The sequence below is a fragment of the Rhinatrema bivittatum genome, chromosome 18, assembly GCF_901001135.1.
Source record: "Rhinatrema bivittatum chromosome 18, aRhiBiv1.1, whole genome shotgun sequence".
Classification (NCBI taxonomy): domain Eukaryota; kingdom Metazoa; phylum Chordata; class Amphibia; order Gymnophiona; family Rhinatrematidae; genus Rhinatrema; species Rhinatrema bivittatum.
The window spans coordinates 8,349,165-8,377,153 of NC_042632.1; the positions used below are offsets into that span (position 1 = coordinate 8,349,165).

The window sequence follows — 27,989 nt, forward strand, 5'->3', positions numbered from 1 at the left end:
TCACGCTTTGAATGCCTCATACTTCTTCCACTGATAACTTCATTATTTTGCAAAGGAGGCTGGAATGGGGTCTACAGAAAAGCAGGAAGAAAAAAAGAAAAAATAATTACACTGATAAAATAAATGAGTCTAGCACCTTTGCTTGGATGGGATGCAGTTGCAGTTTCCTGCAAAGCAGGCCCTGAGAAATGAAGAGTGAATTAGTGTGACAGGGTTGGCACACCCACCCAGCCAGCCCCTCATGCAGCCATCCCACTTTCTATTTTACTTATATAGACTTTTAAGAGGGCAGAGGCCTCATTTCTTGCAGCTTTACTCAATTAAAGTTGTCATTTTCTCAATTAGTCCTAACTGTAACTTAGCTAGTCTGTATGTCTTGTCTGTATGACTTGACTAGATTGTAAGCTTCAAGTTTCTGTGCAGGACTGTGTTCATCGGACAGAACTATGTTTTCGACATGCTATTATTACCCCTTATACTGTAAGGGGTAATAGTGTGTGGAAAACACGCCCCCCCCCCCCTCAAAACTAATAGCACTCATCAATGCAAATGCGTGTTGATGAGCCTATTAGTTATTACCCCGGAATACTGAAAGTAACATTAGAAAGCACTGGGAAAAGTATACAGAAAAGCAGAAAAAACTGCTTTTCTGTACACTCTCCAACTTAATATCAACTGGCAAGCAAAAAATGTCATGTTCATAAAAATAATTTATTAGTAAAAACATCATGAATGACAGGGCCTGTGTCTCTAGGAGAGGCTGGTGACCAGGCTTGAGTCTAGATCTTTGGTGCCATAGAATCAGGCTTTGTGAGGCTATAGCACTCAGAAATTGATTTACGGTATGTCTCAGCTGATGTGTGTGATTCATGTACTCTGCATCCATCTGATTCCTCACAGGCCTTCTGTATAGGCTATGTCTGACTCACAGCAGTGTAGCAATGAGAAAAGCAAGTGGCTCCTGCAGCAGCACTGATTGGCAAATGTAGTGTAAGAGTCCTGAAGGCTTTCAGAAACCATCTGTACCACACAGCTAAGTTAGCATGTGCTATCAGATTGTACTGCTGGCAAGAGAACAGAGAAAAGTTCACACATGATGAAAAGGAGCAGGCCCATCTGACCATGATAGAGCATCATGAACAGCCAGGAGAAACCTATTGCAGAAGTTCTTTGGCTGAAACGTAGTCCCAAAGACTCCTGATACAGGCAGAAGGAACCCAGAGCCATGACACATAAAGGAGTGAATTTCTGCATCATAATTCCAGCTGTTCACAAAATGGTGATGGAAAAGCATGTGTCCATAAAATAGCTTGTAAGTAAAAAGCTTGGCAGACTGTCAGTTAACACACTTATGTAATCTCTGTGATGGTTGAAACTAGATAGTAGTTCCAGAGGCAATATCTCAGATTACAGTTTCAAGCAGTTCACTCTCAGATGGTTAAAATGTTATTTTATTCGTTGATTACTACCCTTAAACAATAAGTCGATGCTTTTGACATAACTACAACATCACTCTTTGCTTTGATGGGTGGGGTGGGGGAAGGGGAAATTGATTCAGATGACAATCAACACAGACTCTGATTTTATCGTCTGGGGTACTGATTTGCAAGTATAAGGAAAAAAAGCACAGGGCATAGTTTGAATTTTCAAGAAGGGCCCTCACCCAGTTAAAATGTTGCTAGCAGTAATTTTTTATGGGTTTGATAGTTGCTTGGTTTTGATTGTGATTATTACTACCCTTATCATAAGGCTTGAGGATAACTGCACCAAGCGGCAGTTACTACCCTTAACAGAAACATGGAGTAACCTGCATGGAGCAACAGTTGCAACCATAAGAAGCTTGCTGGGCAGACTGGATGGATCATTTGGTCCTTTTCTGCTATCATTACTATGGTATTATACTTCAACGTTGATTAAACAGGGGAAAAGATCTCTTTGAAGGCCCTTTACATTGCAATGCTTAATTTCCTTTTCACAGTTCTTGTATACTACTACTACTGCTGCTGCTGCTACTACTACTACTACTACGCATTTCTATAGTGATAAACAACACATGCAGTGCTATACAAAAAGACAATCCCTGCTCAATAGCTTACATTCTAATAAGACAAACATACAGGGCAAGAGACGTGGGATATTTCATAAAGGAAGACAATGGTTAAAAATAAAAGAAAATAAGTTAATGAGACTAAAAGTAGACAATTAGACATAAGATTTAAAAGCAGTTCCAAAAAGGTGGCTCTTTAGATGGGATTTCAACACAGCAAGAGGGAGCATGTTCCCTCTTGCACCAGTTCAGGAAAACTATTCCAAGCACTCGGTGCAGCCAGATGGAAAGTGAGTCTGGAATTGGCAGTAATGGAGAAGAGCACAAATAGGAGTGACTTATCCAATGAGCAGCGTGCACAAGGAGGGATGTAGAGAGAGATAAGAGAGGAGAGCTGGTGAGGTGCTACAGAGGGAAGGCAATTGTAGGTGAGAAGGAGGAGCTTGAACTGTATGCGGGAGTGGATAGGGAGCCAATGCAGTGACTTCAGAAGAGGGTTTACATGAGCTCAGCAACTTTGGTGAAAGATAAATGATGCAGTTGAATTTAGAATAGATTGCAGTGGAGAGAGATGGCTTGATGGGAGACCTGTGAGGAATAGGTTACAGTAATCTAAGCAGGAGGAATTATTAGAGGAGGACTGGAAGGCTCATCTGCATACTGCTCCCAGTGGGAGAGGAGTCCAGAGGTCACCGCAAGCAATCCAGGGATTGACTTCCACAGCCCCAGCTTCCAGAGGCCCCGCACCTTTTGCAGTAGAGGAGGACCGGAACGGCGCGCGATTCTCAAACCCTTCCATTAACTGAGTGAATATTAATTTAACAGTGGTTAAAGAGGATTGGTAAGTATAGCTTTCAGAAATTTTTGGGCTTATAAAAGTTTGGTGAAAGGTGAAATTAAGGGATATATTCTTTAGAGTTTGTGTGTGTGAGGTAATAAGCAAGCCAGAGATAGTTAATTCTAGTGTCCGTCTTTCCCACTCAGGCAACCCTTGATTTTTAGGCATGAGATACTATCCCAAACAACTGAAAAGCAGGTTGTTAATACAAACAAAAACCACACTTTGAAATGTCTGTATGCCAATTCCAGAAGTCTAAGAAGTAAGATGGGAGAGTTAGAGAGTATAGCAGCAAATGATGAGATTGACATAATTGGCATCACAGAGACTTGGTGGAAGGAGGATAACCAATGGGACAGTGCTACATCAGGGTACATATTATATTGCAATGACAGGGAGGATCAACTTGGTGGGGGTGTGGCACATTATGTCCAGGAGGGTATAGAGTCCAACAGGATAAAAATTATACAAGAGACTAAATGCTCCGTAGAATCTATATGGGTAGAAATCCCATGTGTGATGGGTATGAGTATAGTGATAGGAGTATACTACCGTCCACCTGGACAAAATGGTCAGACAGATGATGAAATGCTAAGAGAAATCAGGGAAGCAAACCAATTTGGCAGTGCAATAATAATGGGAGATTTCAATTACCCCAATATTGACTGAGTAAATGCAACATCAGGACTTGCTAGAGACATAAAGTTCCTGAATGTAATAAATGATTGCTTCATGGAGTAATTGGTTCAGGAACCAACAAGAGAGGGAACTATTTTAGATTTAATTCTTAGTGGAATGCAGGATTTGGTGAGAGAGGTAACGGTGGTGGGCCACTTGGCAAAAGAGATCATAACATGATCAAATTTAAACTAATAACTGGAAGGGGGACAATAAGTAAATCTGCAACCCTAACACTATACTTTCAAAAGGGAAACTTTGGTAAAATGAGGAAAATAGTTAGAAAAAAACTGAAAGATGCAGCTGCAAAGATTAAAAGTGTTCAACAGGCTTGGATATTGTTTGAAAATAGAATCCTAGAGGTGCAGCCCATATGTATTCCACACATTAAGAAAGGTGGAAAGAAGGCAAAACAATTACTGTCATGGTTAAAAGGTGAGGTGAAAGAGGCTATTTTAGCCAAAAAAACATCCTTCAAAAATTGGAAGAAGGATCCATCTGAAGAAAATAGGATAAAACATAAGCATTGTCAAGACAGGTGAAGAGAGAATTTGAAATGAAGTTGGCTTGAGGCAAAAACTCATAATAAAAACTTTTTAAAATATATCCAAAGCAAGAAACCTGTGAGGGAGTCAGTTGGACCATTAGATGACCGAGGGAGTTAAAGGGGCTCTGAGGGAAGATAAGGCCACTGCACAAAGACTAAATGAATTCTTTGCTTCCTTGTTTACTAATGAGGATGTTCGGGAGATACCAGTTCCGGAGATGGTTTTCAGGGGTGATGAGTCAGACGAACTGAACGAAATCACTGTGAACCTGGAAGATGTAGTAGGCCAGATTGACAAACTAGAGAGTAGCAAATCATCTGGACCAGATGGTATGCATCCTAGGGTACTGAAGGAACTCAAAAATGAAATTTCTGATCTATTAGTTAAAATTTGTAACCTATCATTAAAATCATCCATTGTACCTGAAGACTGGAGGGTGGCCAATGTAACCCCAATATTTTAAAAAGTCTCCAGGGGTGATCCAAGTAACTATAGACCAGTGATCCTGACTTCAGTGCCGGGAAAAATAGTGGAAACTATTTTCAAGATCAAAATCATAGAGCATATAGAAAGACATCATTTAATGGAACACAGTCAACATGGATTTACCTAGAGGAAGTCTTGCCTAACAAATCTGCTTCATTTTTTGAAGGAGTTAATAAACACGTGGATAAAGGTGAACCGGTAGATGTAGTGCATTTGGACTTTCAGAAGGCCTTTGACAAAGTCCCTCATGAGAGGCTTCTACGAAAACTAAAAAGTCATGGGATAGGAGGCGATGTCCTTTCGTAGTTTACAAACTGATTAAAAGACAGGAAACAGAGTACAGATAACAACTCATTGGTATCCAAGCCACTGTACTAAATTGGTTTAAAAGTTTCCTTTCAAATCGTCCATGTCAAATTAATATTGGTTCTCATTTTTCTCATCACTATCATCAGTCGACTGGAGTACCTCAGAGCTCTTCATTATCTCCCATATTATTTAATGTTTATCTGCTTCCGTTATGTCACATTCTTTCATCCTTAAACGTGCAGTATAAAATCTATGCCGACGACATCCAACTTTTTATTCCTTATAAGTCGTCATGGCAAGAAACATTATGTCTGGTACAGTTATATATTTCTGTCATTGAAAAATGGATGGCACATAATCGGCTAAAATTAAACAAAAAGAAAACTGAAATTCTATTTTTGAGTTTTATATCAAATCCTATAAATACTCCTCCTGAAAATATTATGTTGGGTAAAGAAACTATCCAGATTACAAAAATTGCACGGAGCTTGGGAGTATGGATAGATTCAAGTTTATCTCTTTCCCAGCACATTTCGAAGGTTGTAAAGAACTCCTTCTTCAAACTACACGTATTAAAAAGATTACGGCCTCTTCTATTTAATAATGATTACAGATCGGTTCTACAAGCCCTGGTTTTTTCTGGGCTGGATTACTGCAATGGATTATATTTAGGGTTGCCAGATTCTGCCATCAGACCTCTCCAGCTCATCCAAAACTCTGCAGCTAGACTTTTAACGGCAACCCCTATTAGACAGCATATTTCTCCTGTATTGCAGAAGTTACACTGGCTTCCGGTTAAATATAGAATAAAATTCAAAATTCTAACATTGATTCATTCCTTACTAAATAGTATTGATTCTGTTTGGCTCTGTTCGGAATTGCGAATGTACAAACCACCTAGGGACCTCAGGTCCGCAGGAAAAAATTTATTAGAAGTTCCGGAAATAAAAAAGACCGCCTTAAACGTCACCAGGCAAAGGGCATTTTCCGTCGCAGGGCCGTTAATGTGGAATGCCTTACCTGACCCTCTGAGACAAATTCAAAACAAAAAAGAATTCAAAAAAGCTTTAAAAACATATTTCTTTAAAGAAGCTTTTGGAAATTTAGATCCCATTATAAATTAGACCCTAATTTCTAAACATTATTTTTGCTTAATCATTTATGCTTAGAAAGTGTTGGATTATTATTATCTTTTCTCAATCTTGTTTATAAATTAATGGTTAAATTACGGCATTTAATTTTACTTTGAAAATTGATCATGAGTTTAATGTAATTTTTTTTTTCTATTATAATTTATAACTCTAATTTTTAATTTATTTAACTTAGTTGGGGAGTTATTTTATAGTTAATTTTTATTTTGAAAATGTATTGTAAACTGCTTCAGTCATTTCATGTATCTGGTGAAATGGTATATAAATGTTTTAAATAAATAAATAAATAAGGATTAAATGGTCAATTTTCTCAGTGGAAAAGGGTAAACAGTGGAATGCCTCAGGGATCTGTACTTGGACCGGTGCTTTTCAATATATATATAAATGATCTGGAAAGGAATACGACGAGTGAGGTTATCAAATTTGCAGATGATACAAAATTATTCAGAGTAGTTAAATCACAAGCGGATTGTGATACATTACAGGAGGTTCTTGCAAGACTAGAAGATTGGGCATCCAAATGGCAGATGAAATTTAATGTGGACAAGTGCAAGGTGTTGCATATAGGGAAAAATAACACTTGCTGTAGTTACACGATGTTAGGTTCCATATTAGGAGCTACCACCCAGGAAAAAGATCTAAGCACCATAGTGGACAATACTTTAAAATCGTTGGCTCAGTGTACTGCAGCAGTCAAAAATGCAAACAGAATGTTCGGATTTATTAGGAAGGGAATAGTTAATAAAACTGAAAATGTCATAATGCCTCTATATCGCTCCATGGTGAGACCGCACCTTGAATACTGTGTACAATTCTGGTCACCACATCTCAAAATAAATGTAGTTGCAATGGAGAAGGTACAGAGAAGGGCAACCAAAATGATAAAGGGGATGGAACAGCTCCTCTATGAGGAAAGGCTGAAAAGGTTAGGGCTGTTCAGCTTGGAGAAGAGACAGCTGAGGGGGGATATGATAGAGGTCTTTAAGATCATGAGAAGTCTTCAATGAGTAGATTTGACTCGGTTATTTACACTTTCGAATAATAGAAGGACTAGGGGGCATTCCATGAGGTTAGCAAGTAGTATTTTTAAGACTAATCGGAAAAAATTATTTTTCACTCAAAGCACAATAAAGCTCTGAAATTTGTTGCCAGAGGATGTTGTTAGTGCAATTAGTGTAGCTGGGTTCAAAAAAGGTTTGGATAAATTATTGGAGGAGAGTCCATTAACGGCTATTAATCAAGTTTACTTAGGGAATAGCCACTGCTATTAATTGCATCAGTAGCATGGGATCTTCTTAGTTTTTGGGTAATTGCCAAGTTCTTTTGGCCAGGTTTGGTCTCTGTTGGAAACAGGATGTTGGGCTTGATGGACACTTGGTCCGAACCAGCATGGCAATTTCTTATGTTCATAAGTTCTTAAAGGGAATGGTGAATAAAATGGAATTGTGAATAAAACGTAAAATGTCATAATGCCTCTGTATTGCTCCATGGTAAGACCGCACCTTGAATAGTGTGCACAATTCTGGTCGCCGCATCTCAAAAAAGATATAGTTGCGATGGAGAAGGTGCAGAGAAGGGTGACCAAAATGTTAAAGGGGATGGAACAGCTCCCCTATGAGGAAAGACTAAAGAGTTTAGGACTTTTCAGCTTGGAGAAGAGACGGCTGAGGGGGCATATGATAGAGGTATTTAAAATCATGAGAGGTCTAGAATGGGTATTTATTTATTTATTTATTTAAACATTTTTATATACCGGCATTCGTTGTGGACATCATGTCGGTTTACAGTAAACAGGTTAAGTTTGGAAAATTACATTGTAACAGGGAAGTCAAACTGGGGGAGGGGGTAATGAAAGGAAGCTAAGAAAAGATAGTGCAAAAAACAAAACAAGGTTCCTCAAGGTGAGGAGATGGAATATAACAAATCATAGTTCCTCAATATGAGAAAAAAAAAAAAAAAAGGGAGTAGACGAATTGTGGTCTACTTTGGCATGGATTGATGACTTTTATTCTGGGTAGGCTAGGTTGAACAACCATGTTTTCAATTTCTTTTTGAAGTTGTTCATGCAGGGTTCGAGGCGTATGTTAGGCGGTAGTGTGTTCCATTGAGTGGGACCTGCAATCTAGAGAGCACGGTCGCGTGTGGAGGAGAGATGGGCTGTCTTCAAGGAGGGTACAAGTAGGGTGCCAGATTTTGCCGTTCTGGTGGGTCGACTGGACTTCGGAGTTGTAAATGGGAGGTCTAACCAGTTGGAGTTGTGCATGTGGATTGCTTTGTGAATTATGATGAGTGTTTTGTAGATAATGCGTGATGCTATGGGGAGCCAGTGTAAGTCTCTGAGGATGGGGGTGATGTGATCATACTTGCGGGAGTTTGCAATGAGTCTTGCTGCAGCATGTTGTAGCATTTGTAGAGGTTTAATGGTAGAATATGGGAGTCCAATGAGTAAGGCATTGCAGTAGTCCAATTTGGATGTGATGGTGGCTTGGATAACTGTACGGAAATCATGGGTGTGTAGGAGAGGTCTAAGTTTTTTGAGAACATTCAGTTTGAAAAAGCAGGCTTTGAGAATGGAGTTTACATAGTTCTTCATATTTAATTGATGGTCGAGGATGACTCCGAGGTCCCTAACAAAGGGTTGTGTTGATGCGAGGTTGAGTTTAGTTGTATTAGGCAGAGGAGGGGAAGCAGATGATTGGTACATGTAAATCAGCTATTTACTCTTTCGGATAATAGAAGGACTAGGGGACACTCCATGAAGTTAACATGTGGCACGTTTAAAACAAATCGGAGAAAGTTCTTTTTCACTCAACACACAAACTCTGTAATTTGTTGCCAGGGGATGTGGTTAGTGCAGTTAGTGTAGCTGGGTTTAAAAAAGGATTGGATAAGTCCTTGGAGAAGTCCATTACCTCCTATTAATTAAGTGACTTAGAAAACAGCCACTTGTACTCGGGCTGGCATGCTTTTCCGGGGCTGGAGAGCCTCCGTCGTGACCGACGCTGGCACCAGGCCTCCGGCGAGTAGGACGCCGCCGGCGCCGCTCCCAGCTGTTTTCTTCCTTAGGCGCGCACCTTCTGCAAAGATTTAAAGGGCCCCCGGCAGGAAGTCACCAAGTGGACGTCCTCCTGATGACTTGGCAACAGGTCTGTTTGGGGTGTCCTTTGTGGTGCCTGCTTGTTCCTGCTTTTCTGGTTCTTCTTGTCCCAGTACCTGTCCTTGTCATTACGGTGCCTGTTCCTGTTTTCCCAGTGCGTGTTCCTGCCTCCCAGCCTTGTTCCAGCTTCTGCTTCTTCACAGGGGCCCACCCAAGTCCAGTGGCCCATGGAACCCAAGGGCTCAACCTGCAGGGAATGGGGTTGGTAGTGGTGAAGCCTCAGTCAACCGGCCCCTGTCGTCCGCCAGCCTCGCCTCCTGATGTTGGGAACCTGTGGTTGGTCTTCCTCCCAGATAGCATCAATCCTAACTTACGCCAAGGGTCCACAACCTATGTCGAGCTCACAACAGATTGCCAAGTCCAGGGACGGAGCAGAGGCCTCTGCATGACAGCTGTGTTGCGGCTTCATTAATCAGTGCCAAATGCACTTTTTTCTTCAGTCCGCCCTCTTTCCTACAGACCTCACTAAGATGACATACATTCTCTCCCTTTTGGATGGTAAAGCCCTGGCTTGGGCCTCCCCGCTGTGGGAGCAAGCCGATTTGGTCCTGCAGGATCTCCAAGCTTTCCTATCATTGTTTTCAACCGTCTTTGACAACCCCGGATGGCAGAATGTCTCCAGTATCACCTTACGACAGGGGACCCGCCCCCTGATGGACTATGTAATCCAGTTCTGTACTTTGGCATCCGAGCTTCATTGGGGCGAGGACTGTCTGCGTTCAATTTTCCTAGATGGTCTAACCTCTTGGATAAAGGATGAATTGGCGGCCCACAAGTTACCCTCTTCACTGGATGCCTTGATCAACTTGGCCGGCCGTATCGACCACCATCTCCAGGAGCGGTCCCGGGAGTTTTTGGCCTCTAGGAAACATCCTCCTACATCACAGTCCTCTTGTCGTTCACCTTCTCCCAAGCCAGTGTCTGCTGCCACCAGGGACACTCCTGAAGAACCCATGCAGCTGGGCCACAGTCCTTTCACCCCCAAGGAACGCCTTCAACGTCGTCATGCGGGACTCTGTTTTTACTGCGGAGGAGCAGGGCATATGCTCAATTGTTGCCCGGTGCGCCCGGGAAACTCCTAGGCCTAGGTCAATTCGGGGGACTTTCCCTAGGCCTAACTTCTCCAGCTCCCTCGCTTACGCTACCAGTTGCCATTGTTTGCAAAAGAGACGACTTCCACACTGTAGGCTTAGTCGACTCTGGCTCGGGCAGTAACTTCATTCTCAAATGACTTGTCCAGCACCTGAGGATTCCTACCTGTCTCACCCCCATTCTGCTTGTACTTTCCTCCATCTCGGGGGAACCCCTGCCAGGGAGAGTCATCCATACCACCGTACCCATCAGCTTGCGCACCGGCGCTCTCCACGAAGAAAGCATCATCTTTCACGTTTTGGACTGTGCCATTCATCCCATAGTCCTTGGTTTGCCCTGGCTCTGGAACCACTCCCCTCAGTTTGAGTGGGCCTCCATGCAGCTGTCACAATGGGGACCCTCATGCCACAGCTTTTGCCTGAAGACACCATCCACTCAGCGCTGTCTCTCCACCATCCTGGCTCCAGCCAGTCTGCCAGCCCACTATGCTTCCTATGGGGATGTCTTTTCGAAACAAGGGGCGGATGTCTTACCACCCCCATCGGCCATATGACTGCACCACCAATCTCCTGCCCAACGCAGAACCTCCTTGGAGGCGTGTCTATCCTCTCTCACTTACAGAGACCAAGGCCATGACGGACTATATGCAGGAGAACTTAGCTAAAGGATTCATCTGCCAGTCTACATCCTCCGCTGGAGAGGGTTTCTTTTACATGGCTAAAAAGGATGGGTCTCTACGGCCCTGCATAGACTACAGGGGCCTGAATGCCATCACTGTAAAGGACCGCTATCCCTTGAGCTCATCTATCCTCTACACTATTTAATATCTATATGCTCCCTTTATGCAGAATTCTATCAGGCCTTGGTCTAACACATTTTATCTATGCTGATGATGTTCAAATTTTAATACTGATCGAATAGTCCATTGACCAAATTCTAAAGCTCTGGGACATATACCAATCCACCATTGAAAAGGTATTAACCCAAATTAATCTTTCCCTATATACTAAAAAAACTTAAATCTTATACATCTCCCCTAAATTAAGCAAGACAAAAGAGCTTGAAACTGAAGAAGGGGACAAAAACTACCCCATCGCCCTAGAAGTACAAGATCTAGGGATTAAAGATTGCGAATTCTCCATGAAATCCTGCATTAAAAAAATCATAAGCGATGGTTACTTCAAATTAAACATACTCAAAAGATTAAAACCCCTCCTATTCCCTAAAGACTTTAGAACTGTCTTACAGGCACTTGTCTTATCAAGATTAGACTACTGTAACTCACTATTCTTAGGCCATTGCAACTTCTGCAGAACTCTGCAGCTAGACCATTGCAACTTCTGCAGAACTATGCAGCTAGACTCTTGACAGATACTAGAAGATCTGACCATATCACCCCAATATTAAAAGAACTTAATTGGCTGCCAGTCAAATACAGGGCCCAGCATAAAATCTTATCACTAATACACAAAACCCTGTACAATGAAAAAACTGAATGGCTAACCTCTTCACTTCACTTCCACACTCCCTCAAGAACCACCAGATCAACCAGAACAGGGATGCTACCAATTCCTTCCTCCAAAATTGCCCACCTAAATAATGTAAGAGAAAGATCTATCACTTTTGCTGGACCCCTTCTATGGAACTCTATCCCGCAGGAATTACGACTAGAAGATGACATCAAATTATTTAAAAAGGGGATTAAAACTTGGCTTTTTAAACAAGCCTATCAAAACCTGTTAGCATAATTATCTTACACTTCTGATTTAATACCAAGGTAATGTATATTTTTATTTTTATTATACTATCTCTACCCTAACTATACTACCTCTCTAAGTGTTTAAATTTTGATTATTTAGCATACTATTTAGTTTGCTATGTTGATTATATTATGAAATAATGTATTTACTTCTTTCTTCTTTGGAAATGCAAATAATTGTAAATGATTAATTGCTAACTACTGTAAACTGATTTAATATGCTTGCAGGAAAGGTCAGTATATAAAAATTATTAAATAAATAAATAGATTTGACCGCTTGCAAGGAGCCAGAATCTTCTCAAAACTTGATCTCCACGGGGCCTACAACCTGATTCGCATCCGGGAGGGCAATGAGTGGAAAACGGCCTTCAATACTCGCGACGGGGAATACGAGTATTTAGTGATGCCCTTTGGCTTGTGCAATGCCCCTGCCATTTTTCAAAACATGATGAATGAGATCTTCCGTGATCTCTTATACAGCTGCGTGGTTATCTACTTAAATGACATCCTCGTTTTCTCCAAGGACCTATGAACTCACTGCCTAGATGTCATTCAAGTACTTCAGTGTCTCTGAGACAACCGGCTGTTTGACAAACTTGAAAAATGTACCTTTGAGGTAGAGAGTTTACTATTTCTCGGCTACTTCGTCTCCCGACGGGGTTTCCAGACGGACCCATAAAAACTCCAAAGCATCTTCAACTGGCCTCAACCTGTCGGCCTGCAGCGCTTCTTAAGGTTCACTACTTATTACTGGACGCGGATCTTAAAAACTAGTGGCTCCACTCACTGCCCTGACTCATAAATCAGTGAACCCGAAGCTGTGGCCCGCCGCGGCTGTGTTGGTCTTCCAGTGCTTAAAGGCCACTTTTCTCCAAGAACCCTGTCTTCGGCATCCCAATCCATCATGCCCCTTCATAATCGAAGTTGATGCCTCTTCAGTGGGTGTAGGGGCAGTACTGAGCCAACACTCTTCGACGGGCACTCTTCACTCATGCTCCTTCTATTCCAAACAATTTTCTCCTGAAGAACGCAATTATAGGATTGGCAACAAGGAGCTCCTAGCGGTAAAACTCGCTTTCAAGTAATGGCGACCTTGGCTCGAGGGGGCTCAACAGTCCATCACCGTATACACGGATCTTAAAAACAGAATATCTGCACCAAGCTCATCATTTGAATCCCTGTCAGGCCCGCTGGGCTCTCTTCTTTGCCCGCTTCAGCTTCTGTCTGTGCTACCGGCCCGCTGCTAAAAACCTCAAGGCAGATGCCCTCTCCCATTCCTTTGTCCCGGAGACATGGAAGAGCCCCCTCGCCATATCATCGACCCAGCTTGGATCATCCTCTCCGCAACAATCACCGTTCCTTTGGGGAAGACGGTCGTCCCTCGCTGGCTCCGGAACACGGTCCTGCAATGAGCCCATGACGCCCGCACCGCAGGTCATCCTGGGAGAGCTCACACCCTGGCATCCCTACGATGCTTCTATTGGTGGCCCACGATCAGACACGATGTCAGCAATTATGTGGATTCTTGCCCGATCTGCGCCCAGCAAAAACCCCTCGCAGGCTGACCCTGGGGTCTGCTACAACCCCTACTAGTACCCAGGGAGCCCTGGTCATACATTGCCATGGATTTTGTGGTATACCTTCCACCTTCTGACAGCAAAAATGTCATCTGGACATTAGTGGACTGTTTCTCTAAAATGGCACACTTTGTCGCCTTGCCCATTCTTCCCTCCACTCCGCAGTTGGCGCAGCTTTTTGTTCAGCACGTCTTCCGTCTCCATGGCCTCCCCCAGCATGTAGTCTCAGATCGTGGGATGCAGTTTATGGCCAAGTTTGGGAGGGCTCTTTGTAAAAAATTCAGTGTTTCACTGGAATTCATCACGGCCTTTCACCCACAAGCTAATGGGCAGGCGGAGAAGACCCATCAAACCCTTAAACAATTTCTTCGCAGTTATGTCAGTGCCCGACAGAATGATTGGGCATCCCTTCTGCCCTGGGCGGAATTCACCTTGAACTCTCATGTCTCCTCAACCACCAAGATGTCCCCCTTTCATCTTGTATATGGCCAACAGCTTCTCCCTCCCCTGCCAGTACCATTGACAGTACCATCCCCAGCAGCTCAGCTAAAAGCCCAGGAGCTACACCTTCTTTAGAAAGAGAACCAACAGCCTCTACAGGAAGTGTTATAATTAGTGAGGTTTGGGTGAACCCTTGGACACTGTGGCAGCTGACCACATCCACGGGGGGAAGTCCCGTGAGGAGCCACAGGTCAGACTCAGCTTAGGACACACAAACACAGAGATTGATCTTTTATTAGACAATGTGGTGAAGCCACCAGAGGTGGCAGTGGTGAGCAGCAGAAGTAGCCCGGCTGGGCTAGTATCCCTCAGTGCTGGAACATAGACTCCTCCGGTAGCAGTGCTGTAGTGGAAAGAACTGAGAATAATGAGTACAGTGGAATATGCACAAAGCCCCAGTATGGAGAACCCCAGGATAGGGAGAGCAGGCCCTCGAGGAGCGAGTACCTGATCCCTGAGAGCTGAGAGGCTTGAAGGTAATGTACTCACACAGCGGTTCCACTTAGGAGATGGCACTAGGGCTGGAACGGAGGCAGGCCCTCGAGGAGCGAGTACCTGGTTCCAGGGAACAGCTCTGAGGTGAAGATGGTAGTACTCACTGGTGTTAAGATAGCAAATCCTTCCAGGCAGAAGAGAAGGAAGGAGCAGGCAGCGAGTCAGGGAACATGGGCCCTCGAGGAGCGAGTACCGGTTTCCTGATAGCGACCTGAAAAGCAAGTGAGGCCCCCGAGGAGCAGGTACCCCGTTAGTGTTAAGAGTCCAATGGAAGATTGGAGAGGCAGAGTAGCTGGGTACGGAGAGCGAATCCCATCCGTAAGATTCCCCTTGCTAACTCAAAGGCTAGCAAACCGTAGGCTTTAAATATCCGGGCAGCGTGACATCATCACAGGGGGATGCCCCTGAGGTTCGCGCCAAGTAGGAAATAAGAGTGAGGGCCGCATGGCATGTGCACCCTAAGGTACCAGCGGAACATGGCGGGAGGCAGCGCCCAAGCCGGTCCGGGGACGCTGGAGAGAACAGCAGGCAGACGCCGCGGCAGCCAGGCGTCCATCCACAGCGAGAGGAGGTGCAAAAAAGAAAGGTAGGTGGAGTGAAGCCATTGGGAAGGGACGGTTGCAACAGGAAGCCAGTTGCAGAGCCAAGAAGATGATGGGTGCTCATTGAGGACCGGCGCCTCAATTCAAGCCAGGTGAAAAGGTCTGGCTCAGCACTCAAAATATGCGCCTTAAACTTCCGTCCATGTGCCTAGCCCCATGGTACATTGGGCTGTACCCAGTCCTTCGATGCTTGGGACCCGTCACCTACCAGCTTCACCTGCCCCCATCATTGCGGATCCATGACGCCTTTCACGTCTTGCTTCTAAAACCTTTGGTACTCTCCTGGCCTGCCAGAAAACAACCTGAACCACAACCCGTAGCCTCAGATGACGATGCCATTTATCAAGTTCGTGATGTTCTAGATGTAAGGAAGCGAGGCCGAAGGTGGGAATAATCTTCTCGATTGGAAGGGTTTTGGCCCAGAGGAGAACTCCTGGGAATCCACCAGCAACATCCTAGATAAGAGTCTACTTCTACAATTCCATGATTCTCATCCCAAGAAGCCAAAACATCCTGGGAGGGGGTACTGTTGTACTCACGGCCCGGGCTGGCATGCTTTTCTGAGGCCAGAGAGCCTCCGGCGCAGCCGACACCGGTACAGGGCCTCCAGCGTGTAGGATGCTGCCGGCACCGCTCCCAGCTGTTTCCTTCCTTAGGCGCGTGCCTTCTGCAAAGATTTAAAGGGCCTGCGGCAGGAAGTCGCTGCCAGCCCTCCCCGCTGACGTCAGGGGCTCTCCTTCATATAAACATCCAGCGGACTTCCCCCTGATGACTTGGCAACAGGTCTGTTCGGGGTGTCCTTTGTGGTGCCTGCTTGTTCCTGCGTTTCTGGTTCTTTTGTCCCAGTACCTGTCCCTGTTGTTCCAGTGCCTGTTCCTGTCTTCCCAGTGCGTATTCCTGCCTCCCAGCCTTGTTCCAGCTTCTGCTCCTTCTTCCTTGGATGGACTCCCCTGGCTTGACTTCAGATTGGACCTCAAGCTTCTTGCTTGCCGCCTGCCCTGGACTTCAGATTGATCTCTCGCTTCTTGCTCGTCGCCTGCCTTGGACTTTCAGACTCGGATCATCACTCATAGAAACATAGAAACATAGAAATGACGGCAGAAGAAAACCGAATGGCCCATCCAGTCTGCCCAGCAAGCTGCGCACTTTATCCTTTTTTTTAAATCTTTTTCTATCACCCACCTGTTACTATTGGCTTCCAGAACCCTCCAGCCCTAATTCCCCTCCACTCCACCACCAATGTAGAGAGCAGCGCCGGATCTGCATCCAAGTGAACATCCAGCTCAATTAGGGGTAGCAACCACTGCAACAAGCAGGCCACACCCCTGCCCCATACTCTTACCCACCCCTGTTTTTTTTTTTTGGATATGGCAGCCCTCCATCCTTTCGCTCCATGAAGGTGGAACACCAACCACTGGCATCCGGCTCCGTGAATGCCTCTGTGGCTACTGCCTCTCCGTGCAGTGTTTTGCTGCCTTTTTATTCATGTCCTCTAGACTTGATGGACCCACAGTGTTTATCCCACGCCCCTTTGAATTCCTTCACAGTTTTAGACTTCACCACTTCCTCCGGAAGGGCATTCCAGGCATCCACCACCCTTTTCGTGAAGAAATATTTCCTGACATTGGTTCTTAGTCTTCCTCCCTGGAGCCTCAGCTCGTGACCTCTGGTTCTGCTGATTTTTTTCTGATGGAAAAGGTTTGTCTTAGTCTTTGGATCATTAAAGTTTTTCAAGTATCTGAAAGTCTGAATCATATCACCCCTGCTCCTCCTTTCCTCCAGGGAGTACATATTTAGATTCTTTAATCTCTCCTCGTATGTCATCCGATGAAGACCCTCCACCTTCCTGGTCGCCCTTCTCTGTACCGCTTCCATCTTGTCTTTGTCTCTTTGTAGATATGGTCTCCAGAACTGAACACAGTACTCCAGGTGTGGCCTCACCAAGGATCTGTACAAGGGGATAATCACTTCCCTTTTCTTACTCGATATTCCTCTCTCTATGCATCGCAGCATTCTTCTGGCTTTTGCTATCGCCTTGTCGCATTGTTTCGCAGACTTCATATCATTAGACACTATCACCCCAAGGTCTCTCTCCTGCTCCGTGCACATCAGCCTTTCCCCCCCATCGAATATAGTTCATTCGGATTTCCACTCCCCATATGCATGACTTTGCACTTCTTGGCATTGAATCTCAGCTGCCATATCTTCGACCACTCTTCCAGTTTCCTTAAATCCCGTCTCATTCTCTCCACTCCTTCCGGCGTGTCCACTCTGTTGCAGATCTTAGTGTCATCCGCCAAAAGGCAAACCTTACCTTCTATCCCGTCCGCAATGTCGCTCACAAAGATATTGAACAGGACCGGTCCCAACACCGATCTTTGCGGTACCCCACTTAAAACCGCTCTCTCTTCAGAGAAAGTTCCATTTACCATCACACATTGTCTTCTGTCCGTCAACCAGTTTGCAATCCAGGTCACCACCTCGGCACTCACTCCTAAGCTTCTCGTTTTATTCACCAGTCTCCTGTGTGGAACCGTATCAAAAGCTTTGCTGAAATCCAATTAGATGACATCGAGTGCTCTTCCTTGATCCAATTCCTTGGTTACCCAGTCAAAAAAGTCAATCAGATTTGTCTGACAGGATCTTCCCCTTGTGAATCAATGCTGCCTCTGGTCCATCAATTCTTCCGACCGTAGATAGTTCACTATTCTCTCTTTCATCAGTGACTCCATTACTTTTCCCACCACCGAAGTGAGGCTAACTGGTCTGTAGTTACCAGCCTCCTCTCTGTTCCCACTCTTGTGAAGCGGGACCACCACCGCTCTTCTCCAATCACTCGGCACCACTCCCGTTTCTAGGGATCTATTGAACAGGTCACACAGCGGACCCGCGAGCACATCTCTGAGCTCCCTCAGTATCCTTGGATGAATCCCATCAGGTCCCATGGCTTTGTCCACTTTCAGATTCTTTAGCTCTTCCCATACATTTTCTACTGTGAAAGTATTTTCATCTATACCACTTCCCTCCAGTTTCTTGTTGTGTAGAGATGATCCTTCTCCAGGGTCTTCTTTAGTGAACACAGAGCTGAAGTATTCGTTTAATATTTCTGCCATTTCTTCGTCTCTCTCCACACTCAAAGATTCTTCACAGGGGCCCACCTATGTCCAGCTGGCCCCTGGAACCAAAGGGCTCAACCTGTGGGGAATGGGGTTGGTAGTGGTGAAGCCTCAATCAACCTGCCACTGTCATCCACCAGCCTCACCTCCTGATGTTGGGAACCTGTGGTAGGTCTTCCTCCCAGGTGGCATCAATCCCAACTCAGGCCAAGGGTCCACAACCTACGGCGAGCTCACAACACCACTGTTATTACTAGCAACAGTAACATGGGATAGTTTTTGGGAACTTGCCAGGTTCTTATGGCTTGGATTGGTCACTGTTGGAAACAGGACCCTGGGCTTGATGGACCCAATATGGCATTTGCTTAGGTTCTTAGGAGATGAGAGTGGATAAGGGTTCTGGTAGTGTGTTCAGAAAAGAAAGGACGGATTTTGGAAATGTTATAAAGAAAGAAATGGCACATTTTTGCATAGTTTTGAATATGCATAGAGGAGAAAGAGCAGTCCAAGAGGACTCCAAAATTATAGGCGGATGGGACTAGGTTAATGACTGTTATCCATAGAAGAGAGAAAGGAGGAAGAGGGAGGTGGTCACATCATGAATAAGCATTAAATTTATTAACCAAGGAAACATTCTGGAGGCTTCATTGGTTTCCAACCATACTTTTACTGATAGGATCTTATATGTTTAAAGTTCTTTACAGCTGTGTGACGGAGAGTACCGGCAACTTCCTTTAGAAGCCCGGCTCAGGGTTTTAATCCAGTCATCCTTATGGAAGAATGCTACAAGGGATTCTGGGTGAAGGAAGGTTCCCTTTACCCTACCATAAGAACCCAGGTCTAGAAAGCTTTGGGAGGCCCCAGGGAGCTGGTAGGACTTAACGTTGCACCCAGACGGAGTACGTTTACCTGATAGTTATGCCTGACGTAAGGCGAGGTACTATTTTGGTTTCTGTATCCTTGAAGCACTGTAAATAAGCACTTGCACCAGAATTAAGTTGGTCTAGCTTTATTATGTTTCTGAGCTATTCTTGAAGCCTCAGAAGGCCTGAATATGCTAGACGCAGTGTCATAAGTGAGATTTTTTATTTTTTTTGCTTAAGTGAGAAGCACAAGTTAAAACCCAAAGCCTCCCAGAAAAAAAAAAAAACTGTTTCAGAGTTTTCTTTCCTGGGGCCTTCTGACTTCAATTTCTACTACAGCAAGCCAAGGGGACTCTCCCCACCTGGGCAGTCAGGGGTCAAGTAAGTTAGGGCTGGATAGGCCAGCAGTGTTTTTTGTTTTCTCCGCCTTGTGTGAGTTATCGATTTGGGAGCTGGCCCCAAAGGGAGATAAAATGGAGCAGGTAATCCAGGTCCTGGTGACAGGAGAGCAGCAGCTGCAAAACACTGTACAAACACAAGTAGATAAATAGCAGCAGCTACAAGACCAATTAATGCAACAAAGCACACCCAAAGCAATTGGCTATGGCCAGAATGTCTCAGACACTTTCACCTTCGTATGTCCTGTTTAAAATGGAGGAAAGGACCCAGAGGTCTTTCTAAAGAACTTTGAACTTACCGTCCTCCTGTCGATCTGGCCGGAGACTAGCTGGACAACTTATTTGCCTAATTTGCTCACAGGCAGGAGTCAAGCGGCATTCCAGGCCACCAATCCAGATGGGAGGGTTTCTTATGAATATATCAAGGCTGCTATACCACAGAGAGTAGAATACTATCAGTAGCAATTCCGACAGGTGGAAGTGGCTCCAGCCAAAGGCAAGGTCAGGACTGGAAGTGGCTCACCAAATACTCCTGGAGCAGTTCCTAGATGGTCTGGACTGGCCCATGTGGAACTGAGTCTGCCAACACACCGAGCTTACCCTGGAGAGAGTGCTGGAAGTGTGGAAGCCTTCCACCAAGCACAATCAATAAGGGGCTTAGAGAGACAACCTGTAACAATTCCCTGATGAGGTACAGAAGGCAGAGGACCTCAGCCATGAACCTCTGAGGTAGCGGGCTTGGCCTCCATACCCAGTTTCCAGACACCAGTTTTATCCTCCACATGTTTTAACTGTGGATAAAAAGGACACTTGACAAAGGACTGTCGGTATGGCTGATGCGTGGCTATAGATGTTAGCTGGGTGATTTAGCCAACACCCAAGGAAGAACTATGCATACTTAAAATCAACATTCTGAAGAAGTGATGACCTGCAACCCTCCTAAAAAGGAAATTTGGAGAGGTGGAAACTACCCAGAAATGGGGCCTTGCAGACTCTCTTTTTGTGCCCTTTTTGCAGAGAACGGGCATGAAGAAGACCACTGTCCTATACCAGAAACTGAAGAGTCTTTAAGTGAAGCAGGTAGGGCAGAAACCCAACTGGCCCTACGGGAGTGTTCTTTCTGCAAAACAGAAGGTCATTCAAAGGAAGAATGCCCTTGGTTTGAGAATCTGGAGTGCAATTGCAAGTTAGCGGAACAATTAGAAAAGGAGCAAAGAATGGGGCAGGGCCCCAGAAAACACTTGAGAGCATAAGTTGTCAAAACTCCAAAGCTGCAATGTTGTGGGTGTCCCTTCATGCACAACTTCAGGATTTTATAATCCAGGTGGACCTGGCCTTGGTACCAGGCCTTGGTAGATTCCAGCTGTAGCAAAATGCTTATTTGCCAGGACTTACTAGGTCAAGGTCACATAAACTATAAGAAAATAGAGACATTGAAATTTATAATGGGGACAAACAGAAGAGATCAATCTCTCATGTTCTCTTGACGACTGATACAGGACAAGCCGTGTTAGAATTGGCTGTCAACCCCGAGCTTCTGTACCCAGCAGTCCTGGGTTGAGATTATTGCCATTTTACAACCTTATGGAGACAACTTATGGGTTTTGGAGACAGTACAGCCAAAGTGGGGACACACGAGACAGAGCCGTGGTATGCCCCAATCACATCTGGATGCTTGACCTGACAAAGCCGAGGTGAGGGGGAGGGTGTGTGATGGAGTGTTATGACAACTTTCTCAATCTACTTTTAGAAACTCGTCTCAGGGTTTTAACCCAGTCATCCTTAAGGCAGAACGCTGCAAGGGATTCTGGGTGAAGGGAGGTTCCTTTCACTGTACCATAAGAACCTGTTAGGACCTCATGAAACACCCAGATGGAGTAAGTTTACCTGATAGTTGTGCCTAACATAAGCTGAGCTACTATTGTGGTTTCAGTATCCTTGACGCACTGTAAATAAATACTTACACCAGAATTAAGTTGGTCTAGCCTTATTGTGTTCCTGAGCTATTCTTGAAGCTGCAGCAGGTGTGAATATGCTAAAAGCTACTTAATTCACTTTTAGATGGTACAAGTGCTTTTAAATAATTTTTTGATTTCTTTAGTCTTGTTTAAGTTCACGATGGTAAAGCCAATTGATATAGTCTTTAAGTTGATGATTTATTCCCTGCCAACATAGTTGAAGTATCAAAGACAGAATTCATATTACACAGTCATTTACAGATCTCCTTCCTCCTTCATGCTGTCTCCTCATACTCCTTAATTTTCTTACAGTACCTGAATGGCATAAGTCCCTCTCCTCATTTCTTTTTCAGTATCAGGGTGATACCTTTTTCTATTAGAACATAAGAAATTGCCATGCTTGGTCAGACCAAGGGTCTGTTTCCAACAGAAGCGAAACCAGGCCACAAGAACCTGGCAATCACCCAAACAAGAAGAACATCCCATGCTACTGATGCAATTAATAGCAGTGGCTATTCCCTAAGTCAACTTGATTAATAGCAGTTAATGGACTTCTCCTCCAAGAACTTATCCAAACCTTTTTTGAACCCAGCTACACTAACTGCACTAACCACATCCTCTGGCAACAAATTCCAGAGCTTAATTGTGCATTGAGTGAAAAAGAATTTTCTCCGATTAGTCTTTATACAATTATAAACAATTTATAAATGATTAGTTTATACAACCTGTTACATGATTCTGTAAACCGTTCTGATGGCGAAACCGAATGACGGTATACAAAACACGTTAAATAAAATAAAGAAATAAATGTGCTACATGCTAACTTCATGGAATGCCCCCTAGTCTTTCTATTATCTGAAAGTGTAAATAACCGATTCGCTTCTACTCGTTCAAGACCTCTCATGATCTTAAAGACCTCTTTCATATCTCCCCTCAGCCATCTCTTCTCCAAGCTGAACAGCCCTAACCTCTTCAGCCTTTCCTCATAGAGGAGCTGTTTCATCCCCTTTATCATTTTGGTTGCCCTTCTCTGTACGTTTCCATCGCAACTATATCTTTTTTGAGATGTGGTGACCAGAATTGTACACAGTATTCAAGTTGCAGTCTCACCATGGAGCAATACAGAGGCATTATGACATTTTCCATTTTATTAACCATTCTCTTCCTAAGAATTCCTAACATTCTGTTTGCTTTTTTGACTGCTGCTGCACACTGAGGCGATGATTTTAAAGTATTATCCACTAAGAACATAAGAACATAAGAAAATGCCATACTGGGTCAGACCAAGGGTCCATCAAGCCCAGCATCCTGTTTCCAGCAGTGGCCAATCCAGGCCATAAGAACCTGGCAAGTACCCAAAAACTAAATCTATTCCATGTAACCATTGCTAATGGCAGTGGCTATTCTCTAAGTGAACTTATAGCAGGTAATGGACTTCTCCTCCAGGAACTTATCCAATCCTTTTTTAAACACAGCTATACTAACTGCACGAACCACATTCTCTGGCAACAAATTCCAGAGTTTAATTGTGCGTTGAGTAAAAAAGAACTTTCTCCGATTAGTTTTAAATGTGCCCCATGCTAACTTCATGGAGTGCCCCCTAGTCTTTCTACTATCCGAAAGAGTAAATAACCAATTCACATCTACCCGTTCTAGACCTCTCATGATTTTAAACACCTCTATCATATCCCCCCTCAGTCGTTTCTTCTCCAAGCTGAAAAGTCCTAACCTCTTTAGTCTTTCCTCATAGGGGAGTTGTTCCATTCCCCTTATCATTTTGGTAGCCCTTCTCTGTACCTTCTCCATCGCAATTATATCTTTTTTGAGATGCGGCGACCAGAATTGTACACAGTATTCAAGGTGCGGTCTCACCATGGAGCGATACAGAGGCATTATGACATTTTCCATTTTATTCATCATTCCTTTTCTAATAATTCCCAACATTCTGTTTGCTTTTTTGACTGCTGCAGCACACTGCACCGACGATTTTAATGTGTTATCCACTATGACACCTAGATCTCTTTCTTGGGTTGTAGCACCTAATATGGAACCCAACATGGTGTAATTATAGCATGGGTTATTTTTCCCTATATGCATCACCTTGCACTTATCCACATTAAATTTCATCTGCCATTTGGATGCCCAGTTTTCCAGTCTCACAAGGTCTTCCTGCAATTTATCACAATCTGCTTGTGATTTAACTACTCTGAACAATTTTGTGTCATCTGCAAATTTGATTATCTCACTCGTCGTATTTCTTTCCAGATCATTTATAAATATATTGAACAGTAAGGGTCCCAATACAGATCCCTGAGGCACTCCACTGTCCACTCCCTTCCACTGAGAAAATTGCCCATTTAATCCTACTCTCTGTTTCCTGTCTTTTAGCCAGTTTGCAATCCACGAAAGGACATCGCCACCTATCCCATGACTTTTTACTTTTCCTAGAAGCCTCTCATGAGGAACTTTGTCAAACGCCTTCTGAAAATCCAAGTATACTATATCTACCGGTTCACCTTTATCCACATGTTGATTAAGTCCTTCAAAAAAGTGAAGCAGATTTATTTATTTATTTATTTATTTAGAATTTTTATATACCGACATTCTCGATACAAATATCAAATCAGGTCGGTTTCCATAGAACATAACTGTCGCGGTTAAGGCGTTACATTAAACAGGGTTTCTGAACATAAGAACATAAATATTAAGGCGTTACATTAAACAGCGTTTCTGAACATAAGAACATAAATATTAAATATTAAATAGACAACAATAACTTGTCAAATAACGTGAATAAATGTAGGGAATAGCTAAAAAGAGGGTAGGCTAAATTGGGATATACAGGTAACAGAGAACAGTGTTGATGGGCATAAACATGAGTAATGCATGAGCGAAAGAACTAATGCATCAACAAAGGAGTCTTTCAAAACAAGTGGGCTGTCCAAATAAGGCGTAATCGGGCCTTGAAGGGATATGGGCGGTCATGGAACTTATAGTGGACTATTTTGCTCTTTGACCGGTGTCGGAGTGTTCCTGCGATTCTGGATAGGCTTGCCGGAAGAGCCACGTTTTTAGGTTTTTCTTAAAAGTTAGATGACATGTCTCTTGTTGTAGATCCGGTGGTAATGAGTTCCAGAGGGTGGGCCCGGCTGTGGAGAGTGCTCGTTTTGTTAGTGAAGTTTTGATCGGGGGAGCATATAAGGAACCTTTGTAATTGTATCTGATAGGTCTTTGTGATGTGTGAGGGCAGAGTTGCGAGTTTAGATTTAGGTGGGCGATGCCCATAATATCCTTGTGGATCATTGATAATGTCTTGAAGGTGATTCTGGCTTTTATAGGAAGCCAGTGAAGGCTGTGAAGAATTGGTGTGATGTGGGCTCTTTTATTTGTGTTGGTGAGTAACCTCGCCGCCGCGTTCTGCACCATCTGTAGGGGTTTTGTAGATAAGACCGGAAGACCTAGCAGTAGAGAGTTGCAGTAGTCTAACTTAGACAGAATTATAGACTGGACTACTAGACAGAAGTCACTGAAGCTTCCAGCACTCATCCAGCCATCCAGCAAGCTTCCAGCACTCATCCAGCTTCACCTGCAAACTTCCAGCACTCATCCAGCCTTCCAGCAAGCTTCCAGCACTCATCCAGCCATCCAGCAAGCTTCCAGCACTCATCCAGCCATCCAGCAATCCATCCATCCATTCAGCAATCCAGCCATCCAGCAAGCTTCCAGCACTTATCCAGCCTCACCTGCAAGCTTCCAGCATTCACACAGCCTCTCCAACTTTTATTACAGTATCTCTAATCTCGCAACGTTGTTCCAACCAATGGCCCCATCCTTCCCAATTCCAATTCTCCAACATAATCTACCACCCAAAAGAGAATCATCCCGACATGCTCAACACCACAACCTCAAATCCCTCTCTTCTATCATGATCACTCCCGCCACTCAACTTCTAGGCCTCACCCTATTTTCTTTAAGCCTATTTAATGCTCAATCCCTAACAAAAAAGTCCGTAATTCTAAATGACTACCTCATTGATGTGAAGCCTGATATATGTGCAATCACTGAAACGTGGTTAAAACCATCAGACACCGCAATAATCAACCAGTTACCTACAGAGGCTTACGACTTCTTCTCGCTTCCTCGTCATAAAAAAAAGGGAGGAGGAATTCTTTTAGCAACCAAAAAGGACCTCAGATTCTCTCTGCACCAGACGAATTCTAATTCAAAACTTGAAATCGGCTTCTTCACTTCAGACAAACTCCAAATCCTACTCGTATATGCTCCCCCAGGTTTCCTGGAATCAGATGCCTCACCTCTGGTCGAATTAACCACTTCCCTTATCAACTTAGACTCTCCAGCTATCATTCTAGGTGATTTTAACCTGCACGTTGATAACCCTACACTATCACCCAACTGTGAAGCATTACTCACAGCTTTCTCCGCGCTGGGCTTCACTCAATTAGTTAACAAACCCACCCACAAAGCCGGCCACACGTTAGACCTTATCTTCGTTAACTCTGAAATCAAGCCCACGTCTCTCCCCAACTGCACAAAGGTCCCGTGGTCAGATCACTGCCTCATAACAACTTCTTTCTCAATAAAAGATACTAGCCCGGCTTGCATTCCTTCGCCCTCCTTCACATACAGGAAAACTTGCTCACCAGAAGATCTCAATAATCAATTATCACCACACCTCCACCACCTGGACCTCACTGATCCGAACTCAGCGCTTCGAACATGGAATACAATTACGGAAACTATAGCTAACAAGCTATGCCCTCCTATAACAAAAAAACCACACCCCAATTCCTCCAAAAGACAGCCCTTGTTCTCCTCAGAATTAAGAAAACTCAAACTCCAACTAAGACAACATGAGGCTAAATGGCGCAAAAACCCAGGAACCAATACCCTTTCAATCTACAAATCAATTCTTCATCAATACAAAGCAAGCACCTTAAGATCCAAGAGGGACTTCTACGCTTCTAAGATACACGACCTTGTATTCGATGCCAAAGCACTCCAGCTATGTAGCCAACCTCACGCAATTAAACCAGACAGAGATTGCACATGACCAAGCTCAATCGAAAGCTGAAGAATTAGCATTATTCTTCAGCAACAAAATCAGCAATCTTCTATCTCAGCTCCCCACTAACGCCACTGCACCACCAACCACTCCTCAATCCGCAATCAACAATACTCGATTAGAAGAACTTGATCCAACTTCATCCATTGAGATCCAAGGAATTCTAAGGAAAATGAAACCTTCCTCTCACCCTTCGGATCACATCCCAGCTAAACTTCTTTTATCAATTCCAGACTCTATCTCCAAAATCCTGGCAGACATCATAAATTGCTCCATCACACAAGGACTCTACCCAGAAAACCTCAAACTGGCCTCACTCAAACCCCTACTCAAAAAACCAAATCTCGACCCCAACGATCCCAACAACTATCGACCAATCGCTAACCTCCCCTTCATAGCCAAGATTATGGAAAAATTGGTAAACTCACGACTCTCAAACTACATTGAAGACAACAACCTCCTATTCCCATCACAATACGGATTCCGCAAAACCTTAAGTACGGAAGCACTCCTCATCTCCATGACAGATCACATCATCCTAGGCCTTGACAAAGGACAAGCCTTCCTCCTGATCCTACTGGACCTTTCGTCAGCATTTGACACCGTCAATCACTCCCTTCTCATCAACCAACTAATAGCCATAGGTATCTCAGGCACTGCCCTCTCGTGGTTCAGAACCTTCCTCAGCAATAGAGGATACAAGGTTAAGATTCATAACAAAGAATCCTCACTCTACCCCGCGACAGTAGGAGTCCCTCAGGGCTCATCCCTATCTCCTACCTTATTTAACATATACCTGTTACCCTTATGCCAACTTCTCACTGACCTCAAGCTCAAACATTTCCTCTACGCGGATGATATCCAGATCCTGATCCCCATCAAGGAGTCACTCGCGAAAACACTATCTCATTGGGAAACATGCCTCCAAAATATCAAACAGCTTCTCACAAGCCTCAACCTGGTACTAAATTCATCCAAAACGGAACTACTACTCATCACACCAGAGAACAGTCCCTGCACCCCCACTCATCCAGCCATACCAAAAACTACACAAGTGAGAGACCTAGGAGTTCTAATTGACAATCACCTGAACCTGAAAGCCACCATCAACAAAACCACCAAAGACTGCTTTTATAAACTCCAAGTACTGAAAAGAATAAGACCTCTGTTCCACACTCATGACTTTAGAACAATCCTACAATCAATCATCTTCGCAAAGCTGGACTATTGTAACACCATCTTGCTTGGTCTCCCCTCACTACACACCAAACCACTGCAAATGGTTCAAAATGCCTCTGCCCGTATACTCACTAACACCAGGAGAAGAGACC

The 27,989-nt window shown here is 44.0% G+C and overlaps 1 protein-coding gene across 2 annotated transcripts in view; it reads right to left on the reverse strand.

The window, feature by feature from the left end:
* The window catches only part of LCP2 (lymphocyte cytosolic protein 2), a 326,171-nt gene that overhangs the window by 157,074 nt on the left and 141,108 nt on the right, over window positions 1–27,989 (reverse strand). For both annotated transcript variants that reach the window (XM_029583581.1, XM_029583580.1), the window contains exon 9: window positions 5–71. In XM_029583581.1, coding sequence (XP_029439441.1) covers window positions 5–71 — 67 coding nt within the window. The remainder of the gene's footprint in view (window positions 1–4; window positions 72–27,989) is intronic.